General features: G+C 37.5%; 1 protein-coding gene across 4 annotated transcripts in view; it reads left to right on the forward strand.

Annotated features, from left to right (window-relative positions):
* Positions 1-12,217, forward strand: part of LOC149529005 (S3 self-incompatibility locus-linked pollen protein) — a 218,960-nt gene that overhangs the window by 18,095 nt on the left and 188,648 nt on the right. For all 4 annotated transcript variants that reach the window (XM_089808971.1, XM_089808972.1, XM_089808973.1 and 1 more), the window contains exon 2: positions 5,766-5,828. In XM_089808971.1, the coding sequence (XP_089665097.1) occupies positions 5,766-5,828 (63 nt within the window). The remainder of the gene's footprint in view (positions 1-5,765; positions 5,829-12,217) is intronic.

The raw sequence follows: 12,217 nt of genomic DNA on the forward strand, positions 1-12,217 counted from the left end.
TCATTTTAGAGGCAGTGTGGTAAGAGGTATTGTACCACCATTCAGCTAAAGGGAGCCACTTGGCCCACTGATGTTGCTGTTCGGAAGTGAAGCAACGAAGATAAGTTTCCAAGCATTTATTGACAATTTCCGTTTGACCATCAGTTTGTGGGTGATAGCCCGAACTCATCTTCAGTTTGGTGCCAGTTTTCTGAAACAGTTCAGTCCAAAAATGACTGGTAAAAGTTGCATCACGATCAGAGACAATGGAAGAAGGGAGTCCATGAAGACGAAATATCTGGTCCATGAAGATTTGTGCAACAGAGGAGGCAGTATAGGGGTGGCTGAGGGCACAAAAATGACTATATTTCGAGAGACGATCAACCACAACCAAGATCACTGTCTTGCCACCGGATTTAGGAAGCCCTTCAATGAAATCCATAGAAATATCAGTCCAAATCCGTGTAGGGATGGGCAATGGTTCGAGCAAGCCAGGAAGGAGGGTCGTTTCACCCTTGTGGCGTTGGCAAGTATCACATTCAGCCACCATCTGTTGAATCGTCTGTTTCATTCCTTTCCAAAAGAAGTTTCTCCTTGCTCGCTCATAAGTTTTGAGGAAGCCTGAGTGCCCTGCTGAAGGAGAAGCATGGAGTTCATAAAAAATAGCCTGATGTAGAGCTGGGTTCTGAGGAAGCACTAGCCGACCCTTGTATCGAAGAGAAGCACCATCCCAAGAGTAATGTGGTATAGCAGAAGGATTATTGGCTAGCTGGTGAATGATTTGAGATAAAGAAGAGTCACTGTCATAGCCCTGCTGAACAGACGCTAACCAAGTGGGAATGGGCTTAGAAATAGCGGAAAGGGAAGCTTGATTATCAAATGTGCGAGAAAGAGCATCTGCCACAATATTCTCCTTACCCTTCTTGTAGGTGATCTTATAATCATACCCCATGAGTTTGCTGACCCATTTCTGTTGTGTAGGAGAGGATACCCGTTGTTCCAGGAAGTATTTCAGACTTTGGTGATCGGTTCTGATGCAAAAATGACTCCCTAAGAGGTATGGCCGCCACTTCTGTACAGCATGCAAAATAGCCATCATTTCTTTTTCATAAGTAGAGAGGGCTAGATTCTTACCAGAGAGGGCTTTGCTAGTGAACGCAATAGGATGGTCATCTTGCAGGAGAACAGCACCCAATCCATTGCCGCAAGCATCACTCTCAATAGTGAAGGGTTTGGAAAAATCTGGCATCGCTAGAACAGGTGTACTGCACATAGCCTGTTTCAGTTGTTCAAATGCAGTCTCAGCAACAGGGGTCCAGGAGAAGGCATCCTTTTTTAACAGAGCTGTCAATGGTGCTGCAATTTTCCCGTAATCTTTGACAAACTTGCGGTAGTAGCCAGTCAACCCCAAAAAAACCCCGAAGGCTCTTGAGAGTTTTAGGATGCGGCCAAGTTTTCATGGCATCTATTTTTGTAGGATCCACCCGCACTCCATGGTGTGCAACAATATGCCCGAGATACTCCACTTCCTCCTGGCCAAACACACATTTAGATAGTTTTGCACAGAGTTGATGATCAGAGAGAAGTTGCAAGACAAGCTCCAGATGATGGAGATGCTCAGCCCAAGTTTTGCTATATATGAGGATATCATCAAAGAAGACCAGAATGAATTTCCGGAGGTATGGTCGAAATATGTTATTCATCACTGCCTGAAATGTTGAAGGAGCATTCGTGAGGCCAAAGGGCATGACTAAAAATTCATAGTGACCATCATGTGTGCGGAAGGCAGTTTTAGGTATATCCTCCTCATTAACCCGAATTTGATGATACCCAGAACGAAGATCTAACTTGGAGAAAAAATGAGCCCCATGAAGTTCATCAAGAAGTTCATCAACAACTGGAATGGGAAACTTGTCCTTTATAGTGAGATGATTAAGTGCTCGGAAATCAATGCAGAGTCGCCATGACCCATCTTTTTTGCGAACAAGCAGAACTGGAGAAGAAAAGGAACTGGTACTAGGGCGAATAATACCTTGCTTCAGTAAGTCACGGACAAGTATCTCGATGTCGGTCTTCTGATGAAATGGGTAGCGGTAGGGCCTGATGTTGGGCGGAACACTGCCAGGAAGGAGCTGAATACGGTGGTCCTCTGGACGAGAAGGAGGTAATCCCACAGGTTCAGCAAATATACCAGAATACTTGTCCAAAATGTGTTGGAGATCGGCAGGAGTGCTAGAGACTGCTGATGGCTGCATCTGAATGGAATGGAGCTGAGCGATGACACCATGTGAATTCTTCTTAAGAAGTTTTTCCATACGGTGTGAACTGATGATGCTGAGAGACCCTGGTTGTAAGCCTTTCAAAGTGTGTTGGTGCCCCTCGGCTGAAAACTGCATCCAAAGTTCAGCAAAATCCCAGAGAATGGGGCCAAGAGTGCGTAACCATTGGGCACCCAAAACCACATCACAGCCACCTAAGGGTAAGGCAAACATGTCAGAGCGCATGTTATAATCTCCAATAGAGAGACGCACATTGCGACATTTCCCTTTACAAGGTAAAGTGCCCCCATTGGCAATCATGACTTCAAAGCTAGAGCAGGGATGGATAAAGCAATCAGCCTGTTTGGCTATTCGTGGATCAATGAAGTTATGAGTGCTACCAGAATCAATGAGTATAGTAAGAGGGATCTTCTTGAAGAAACCCTGGACCCGCATGGTTTGTGGAGTAGTGACTCTTGCCAAAGCATGGACAGATATCTCTGGTGGAGCTTCTGGGGAAGGAGGTTCAGGCTGGTGAGGCTCAACCTCAGCATCCACTGTTTCCTGAGCATCTACATAGTCTTCCAGTTCCGGTGGAGAATCCACATCCAAGAGATAGAGCTTTTGCTGAACACATCTATGGCCCCGAGACCATTTCTCATCACAATTATAACAAAGCCCTTTGTCTCGCCTAACTCGCATCTCTGTTTCCGACAAGTGCTTGATCGGAGTAGTTCTGGGAGCTGGTATGACTGGAGGGTTGTGAGAACCTGTATTTCTGAATGGAACAAAATTAGATCTGGAGCGTTGTAGAGCACTAATCTTGTCTTCCGCTAACTTAGCCAACCCAAGGGCTTCCATCATTGTAGTAGGTCGAAACATTTTGACTTCTGAGCGAAGTGCATCCTTCAGACCACTGACAAAACAACTACGGAAGAATTCATCAGACAAGCCCTTTGTGTGATTAGCTAATTTTTCAAACTCTGTCTGGTATTCTCTTACAGTGCCTGTTTGACGCAGTTTAGTGAGTGCTCCTGTGAAATCATCAAAGGAACTAGGGCCAAAGCGCTCCAAAATGAGGGTGCACAATTCGCTCCACGTTGGGCCTACATTAGCCTTGATGTACCAACGGAACCATTGAAGAGCTTCATGTTCCAAATGAAAAGATGCAAGGGAGACTTTGTGGTTATCCAAAGTATTATGCAAGCTGAAATACTGCTCTGCCCTATAGATCCATCCAGTCGGATCAGAACCATTGAAGCGTGGAAAATCAAGCTTTGGTCCACGGAAATTGCCAGAAGAGGACCCAGTATCTCCTGAATGGTTTCGGCTCATGGCTGACTGCTGAAAGTTAAGACCCAGAATTTTGTCATCCAGATCTTGAAGTCTGGTTTTGAGGGATGCAATTTCCTCTTCCATGATTTTTGCTCCTGTACGCGTAACAACCATAAAACAAGGTTTTTTTTTTTTTTTTTTTTTTTTTTTTTGAAATGGGTAGAAGATGAGAAACAAAAACTTTTTTAGTTACGGCAAACTTGGATTTGGGTAAAACTCATATAGGAAATGGGTGTTCGACGGGTGGTGGGAGACTATCTGGGGACAAGGGAAAAAGAAAAATGAGGGTTTCAAGGGTAGGGAGGCGAAATGAGGCGAACAGTCCAAGGGGGATAAGGGAGCAAAATGAGGAATTGAATCTTGTGGCTCAGTTTGGTGGCGATTGGATGAGAGGTGAAAAAGATAGGGCAAACCCTAAAATTAGATAAATGAGGGATTTAGGGCTTTGATATGTAAAATTTGGGGTTGGGTCGCCAAGGAAGGAAGTATGCGAAATGATATTGCAGACGTTCTGCGGAAGTATGAGCAGAAACAGAAAGCAAACAAGGAAGCTATGACTAAAAAACAGAAAAAATTTTACTCTTTTTTTTTTTTTTTTTTTTTTTCCTGAACAGTCGACTTAGAAAAATTCACTCACAGACAGAACAACTGAAAAGAGTTATTGCAATAACAAGAGATATTAGAAGTGAGAGGAACCTGAAGGCCACGACAGGAAAAAATTTGATGTAATTTCCACCCAGCGAGCCCAAGAGAGTGCTCTGATACCAGATGAGAAGAACCTCCTTATAGCAATATCGTGAGAATGCTCGAAATAACAGAATACAAAGTGATAGCAGAACTCAGAATAAATCTACTGATCGCAGGCCACTTCGAGGGGGTAACCTCCTTTGAGCAAGCTCAATACAATAAATTCGTCCGTACCCATCAAGGGCCTCAACCTATTCTTATATACTGGGTACGATCTAGAAAAGTAATACTACCTATGCATGTGGGATAATAAAATAAACTCACGGGACGACTTACAAAGCATATGCGTCCAACAACTCTACTCTAACAAAATAAACAGAAGGAACACACAGGTTCCTAACAGTTCAAAATAGAAGTTGAACACATGTTTGGCATTTGAGATTCCTAGATTGCACTCATGATCATCAAAAGTCTTATTGAAGATGGCCAAATCAGCTTCATTGAATCTGCGCTTCTCATCAGCCATTATTCATTATGATTGAAGATCAACCTAATCGGATTACTTGGTTGATCATCTTCACTTCAGTTTAGCACTAGATACGTGCTTCACTTATTAATGTATGGTAGAAATTCAAATTATGAACTTGTACATCTTAAAATACAAGTTATCACTAAATTTCATCAAAATTTAGCAGGATTTTAATTTTTAAAGTTTCTATCCTCAAAATTTCCTAAGGTGAAGATGAAGGGTGCGGCAGGCACGATCAGACGATACATCTGCTGTTGGCTCAAGTGATTGCATTTCCTAGATTGCATATGTTAAAACATATTCCCAGAAAGGTCACAAGCAGAAGAACTACTGGCTGCCTTAGATTACTTAGTGTCAGCAACCGAAAGTGATTTGGTTTCTTTTCCAAAGTAGACTCATCATCAAATTCCATGGGTTACACTAAGTTATCTTTTAGATTATGGCAATTCCTGCTATAAGTTTCAGTGACCTGCCTTCCTTCGGGGAAGTTCTTTCTATGAAAAAGTTCTCTAGCAGTTAGTAACTTTTCTAACTTTTGAATTGCTGATTCCTATGTTATTGTAAACACCCATTCTTATGCAATATATTTAAAAACACTATGTTGGTTGTAGTTACAAGTTAAATCATGTGAAATATAATTGGAATTCTATGCATTTAGTGTTCACATTTAATCATTGTGTGAAATCTAAGTCAATTGTTTTCACTGTAAACTTCTTCCTGCAGATATGTGACTTCTTGTGCACTAGGGAATAATACAAGGCTAGTTCACGACTCTTGTGTTCTTTTGTTTAATTTACAAGCATTATATTTTAGAAATGCCTTTTTGCATTTTATAGAGGACTTTGCTTCTTTGGTGTTTCTATTAGCATTATTCATTTCAAATTTTAAAGTTTTCATCTCGTGTGACATTTCTTGTTGATAGTTATCATGCCAACATTCAGTACTAAATTATGATTGTTTTTGTATTGAATGTGAAGCCGGGTTGTGCGAATGAGTTGTCTGGAAGCAACGTTATTGAATCTCAGTTAGTGCAAATTAAGGTAATTAGTGGAGTTTTATAATTTTGGTTTCTTTTGGCAGACCTTATTTATTTTCTTAAAAAAATGTAATTCATATTTTATATTGGGAAGTAATTCATATGTTTCAGTGGCATTACGGTCAAGTTGATTGCTTGTAGTTTTGTATGTTGACTAAAACAAATTAGTTACACCATTAAGAATAACAATTATTTAGTTGCCATAGTTTTGTTAATAATAAACCCTGATTTGGAAGTTATTTTATGTGTAATTATGTGTTGAAAGTGAGATATCCAATTGCATAATGGTAAATGTGATCACACTAATCATCTTGTGGATGTAGACTGTAGTTATGTTGATAAGTCATATCAAACACAAGATTGCCAATGAATATATGCTCTAATTGGAAACAACTTACATTAGGTGGCATTTACTAGTGTCAGAGGCAGTTTGGAAATTAATTATTAACTATTTATGTGCTTGAAGGAATAATAATAATAATGGCACTATCTATAATGAGGAGGAAAATAAAATGAGATGTTCTGGTCATTGAAAAGCAATATAATCTCTTGTTGCGATGAAGATATATTGAGCCCCAGAGCTTCCATATACTATGCTTATATGTTGAAAAATGGTTTCTTTTTTTTGTTTGGGAAACCTATCAAGGTATTGTTTTAGACAAATGTGCTTTTGTATGGCCTATATTAAGTTTAATCTAATCTGCTGCCATCTGTGTCCTAAGGTTCGCTGAAATTCTTCCATAAGTATGGATTTTGGTGAGCATTAAAAATTTATATAAAATTCATTAAAAATTGCCATGGGATTCATACGGAAAATGTCCGATAATATTTTTATTATTTTGGGAAAGCAATTTAGGGTTTTCAAGCTATTTTTCTATGCATTTGTCTGCCAGCATACATAAATGTGATTCTTAAAGATTCATTCTGTGCTTAGTTACCGATTCGGGATACGAATCCGATTTGGGCACGTGAATCGGATCCGTGGATTCGTGATTTTTTTTTTCCCTGATTAGGATTCGTGGGGGATTCGTGAATATATATATATATATATTACTGATCTTGCCCAAGCCCCAACTAGTAACAGATATATATATATTTTAATTTGTTTCTCTCATTTATTACTATATATAATGCATAAAAAGGTCATTTTAGCACTAGAAAGCAAAAAAATATATTTAAAAAAGTCATATTAAATAACTTAGACTCACTTAAACCTGTCGATCCTTGAGGATTCACGCTGGATCCTTGAGGATTCGTGCCTGGATTCATGCAAATCTGGGCAGGATCCTTGTTTTACACAGTGGATTCGTCAGGATTCGTGGGCCATGAATCCGGACGAATCCACTGTGTAAAACAAGGATCCTGCCCGGATCTACACGAATCCAGGCACGAATCTGGATCCGGATTGGACCCGAATCCGGATCCGGCCTCTAGGGCACGAATCCGGTAACTAAGATTCTGTGCATTTGATGTTGTTTGAACTTCATACGGAAAATGTCCAATTATATTTATATTATTTTGGGAAAGCAACTTAGGGTTTTCAAGCTATTTTTCTATGCATTTGTCTGCCGGCATACATAAATGTGATTCTTAAAGATTCATTCTGTGCATGTGATGTTGTTTGAACTTGTTTGACAGCTGCCTGTATGAAAAAATAATAGACAAGCATACTTCAAATCTTTTGAAGTAACATTTGTGCTGACTTTCATCCACCATTTGACAGCAAAGAATTGTAAATCTTTTGAAGTAACATTTGTGCCGACTTTCATCCACCATTTGACAGCAAAGAATTATAAGCTGCATTTGCTGCGTCATTCCTTCCATTTCTGTTGCACCAACCCTAATCTTCTGCAGTTGCACTACCGGTGTTTTCTTCCAGTTCCATGCAAGTCGGGGCCAGTCTGTAGCTGAGTCGTGAGTGTTTTAGTGTCTTTTTGGATTAGTTATTTTCTTTTATGCCCTTTTCATCCATCAAATTTTATCAAATATTTTAAATTTTTAATAATATTTTTATAATATATATTATTAGTTAAAGATCATGAAGTTAATAAAAACTGTTTAACTTAAAAGAAAGTTACTTACATGACCATTATACTAAATATTACATCATTAATAATTATGACTATGCAAAAATTGGAGGAAATTTGAAAATTTTCAATCTCCACTTCTTAGGAGCAAAACCAAAATACTAGCGATATCTACAATTTCCATTTTGATGTTATAAAATGTAAGAGACAAACCCCCCACTGCTGGACTTCAAGTGGCTATATATGCAATATGAATGCCAAATACAGAGCTTTTAATTTCAAAGTTAAATTGTGAGATTTTAGTTCTGAAGTTCTCAGTTTTCGATTAAGGTTTTCAGTAATTTATTGTTATAGTGAATGTAGCATCACTATCATGAGCCAATCTTCTTGTCATGTGATATTCTGCATCGTGCAGAGTCTTTGTGATAGAAATTCCATTAAGTAGAAGTCAATGAATTTTGCACTTCCACTTGAGAAAGTTATAACCATTTGAATTTTTTCTTATTTAAAGCCTGTTTTGCACAATGCAATTTCAGATATCTTAGTTTTAAACTTAAAAGTTTGAACCTCTGCAATGAAAGCACTACTCATGCAACCATTCAACAGAAAGATTATTTAATACGGTTCTCAAAACATCCGACAGTTCTTCAATATGACAGTCTGCATTACAATATATGGGATATGTCTTGAAGAGCTTGTTGTGTCTAATATGAGATATGAACATTGGAGTTTTGAGAAGTAGTGGTGACATTGGAAGTGCTGAATGACTATCAATATCGCTTAAACAAAATATGAATTTGACCCTTTTTGTACTTGAAATAGATGTACAATATGCCCCACAAGGCCTCTAATATGGCATGATGATCAGAATTGCAAAGAATACATAAATACATTCTTTTGTAAGTTTCGAGGTTATAGATTTTACTTTATTAATAAAACCTTTCACTCCAACTCTATTACTCTTTTCTTTTGATATACCTATATCTCTAATGCCAAACTACACATTACACCAAATTGATGGTACATGAGATCAATTCTCCAAATGTATCAAACTTTTGACTTATCTTACCTATAATATCCCCTCTAATAAGGAAATCTAATACTAAATCAAAATTGACATTTAGAGTTGTAACTAATTAAAGGATATACATATGTAATAGCTAATTGATTTCTAAATAAACAAATATATATGTTAGATATATATTAAATTATTTAATAAATACATAATCATTGATATATAATACTAGGCAAATAACATTTTCAATATAAACAAATCAACATTTATAATAGACATTAATTAATAACTAAACAAATAACTAATATGAGATAAGTAGATGAATACGATTAAACTAGATATCTCTAGTTTAGCTAATTGTTATCTTAATAGATATATAAACAAAATAATAATTAATAATATCCACATTAACAAATAGTCACAACGTTTGATAGACTCGTACCTTTTGGATGAATATAAATTTGCATTGCCATCGAGGGAGAAAAGGGGGATATAAGGAGAAATCATGAAATGAGAGCAATGAGATATATGGCAAATATATTACAAGTAGAGGTAGAAAGCAGATGTCATTCACATCCATCCAATGTAGCCAGTCTGCTAATGTGGACAATAAAAAAATGAAAGACGAACAATCCAATGATGTGGGGAAAGCAACATATTTCCTAAGACTCCCACTCATTGCACAAACATATAGACAAGCAACGAACAGAGGTAAGGCAACATAGTCTAGTCAGAGACGAACATTAAACAATAAATGCCACCACAACATTAGAGCCAAACAGACAATGTGGACAGGAAGGAGCTGAGCGCATGGGAAAGTTTTATCTACAAGTCGGACTAAATCATCACATAATATTGGAGGAGTATTACAATCAGAGAAAGGACATTTTGAATCAGATGTATATATATGAGGGCATCTCAAATAAGACAACCATCTATGCAAGTCATTGCTGAACATTAGGAACAAGCCAAACGTATACATGAGTAAAAGGAGCCAACATAGCAAGGGAGACCATATTGTCATCTTCCACCGTGAAGAAAGCATAAGACAAAACTACAAATTCTGCGAACGTGGTAAATCAACTTGTGTGAATTTACAGATGCAAAAAATAACAACAACTAGTCAAAGTATAATAAAAGAAGCCCATGCGATTACAAAGACGAACAAATCTATTCCAGTCATTGCAACTAACTCATCAACGCCAAAGACAAAATAACATAAGAGCAAAGATTTGGTCACATGAATAACAGATGACTCGGGACCATGTAGTGGTTGTTGTACGACAAAGAAATATTTAAGAAAAAAGCAACAAATAGGAGCCCTTTTCAATTTATCAATAGGGAGGGAAATCCCATCATTTTGTAACAGAGCAAATACTTAGGATTGGTATTACAGAGACATCAGTCACATGAATTAAGGATGATCCATGACATAAATAGAGTTATAAAAGATAACGCCAGAGATCAATATTACTTAACAGAGGTATGTCATATTTAAACATTATGATAAGTGAAACTCATATTTTCAGAGACCAAGTAGATTTTGGTAGAGGACATTCACTATGAATGTTGAGTTCTCATAAGAGAACTCAGAGACTAGAGGGCATTCGTAATTGAATGTCGGGATTCTGAATTGGAACCCAAAGAGAGATTTGTTGAGAATCTCTTAGAGACAATATATATTGTAGTGGTCAATCATATGCATATGCTAGAGACCAAAGACTTTGTTAGAGGTGGGATATCTACCAAGTAGTGCTATAAAAAGCATAATTAGAGATCCCAAAAGGCCTTAAGAAGGGCACTCTTCATATGACGATTGCCTAATCGGGAAGTAAGTCTCATTAGAGGGTTAGGTGATTGGAAAAGAGTTCTTTGCGAAGGAATCAGGAGGGTTAGTAAGGGATAGTTTTAGATTTGATATTTAGTTATTTTAATATTTCTAACATGTTTTTGGATTTCAAATATATATTTGGTATGTTGTACTAATGATTTGTTATAGGTTTAATCTTTTATTAGTCAATCCGGAAGTGGGGACATTACATCACCTTCATATATACTTGAAGTCATGTGGCAGAGTTATATTGCATTGAAGAGAGACATATGTGAGATAAGAGTGACAGGGAAGACTAGAGTCGCATTCTAACTATGGCATGTGAAAGGTGGTGGGTTTATTTAATGGCATATTGGCTTACAAGGGCAGGTCAATGTCCTATAAACACACATGCTCCATTGTAAATGGGGATCCCCCTTTTTTGTTTAATGGCTTACTGTTTAGCTTGTTTTGTTGTTGGTGGTGTTAGTTTTGGTCTAGCTTGGTACTAATTTGAGTCTCTTAGTCTCCTAAGTACTCTAGTTTTGTCAAGTTTAGGTGGAGTTTTGATCAATTTAATAAATGGCATACAAAGTCAAAGTGTTGAGACATGCAAAAGTTGGAAATTAAGGTTGAAGTTGTGAAAATTGCAAAAGGATGTCAAAATAATGTCATGATCAAGAAGTTGAATAATGAAAGTTTGTTTCAAGAAAAGAGTGGAATTTTATGGTCCACTATGAATCTCCACCCTTTGTAAAACGGAATCTTCATGGTGTGGGTCGATTTCCCACATGTTGGCTATCTCTAATACAAAACAATGCCTTAATGATAGGTCAATTTTCTACTCCAAGTAGAAACTTGCAATGAAAAATGAAAGGAAAGAGTGGAAGTTCATGATGAACCACGGGCCCCCACCCTAGGAAACAATGAATTTTCATGGTCACGGTCAATTCTCCACCTCTACCTTTTGACAAGTGGGATGTAACGCCCCGCTCGGGAACCCAAGAGAAATAAACCTAACATGTTACAATGTTTACTGAACTATTTTTTTTTAAAAGTTTAAACAACATCAAGATAACATTAATGCGGAAGCAATATGAACATACACATCAAATACACATATGTAAATATAGATACAGTTTCAATTCCTCAAGAGTTCCTTTACGTTGAGTCACATTTAATAATTTTAAATTAATTAGTTTAAGTTCCAAGTACAATGTCTCAAGATCATAAAGAAATAACAGATACATAATCGCATAAGCAAATGCATAAGTATAACTAATACAATGAAAGTACATCCACTAAATAACATCCACTGCACATGTCGCAGGGTATGTGAGAATAGATATAATACATCGGATATATGATAACATATATACATCATCAGAAAAGAAGTCTCTAAGATAAGAAATAAGAATGATAAAGGTACATCTTCTGCAACGAACATCCAACAACTGGCAATGTGAAGGGGAACCCAAATGGTAAGAAGGCACTACCTCCCGACCGCGTGGTTACCTAGTCAAGCTTCCACTCCCACTGTG

This window comes from Cupressus sempervirens, chromosome 11 (assembly GCF_028749045.1).
Source record: "Cupressus sempervirens isolate cs-2001-9-10 chromosome 11, ASM2874904v1, whole genome shotgun sequence".
In the NCBI taxonomy this organism is placed as follows: Eukaryota; Viridiplantae; Streptophyta; class Pinopsida; order Cupressales; family Cupressaceae; genus Cupressus; species Cupressus sempervirens.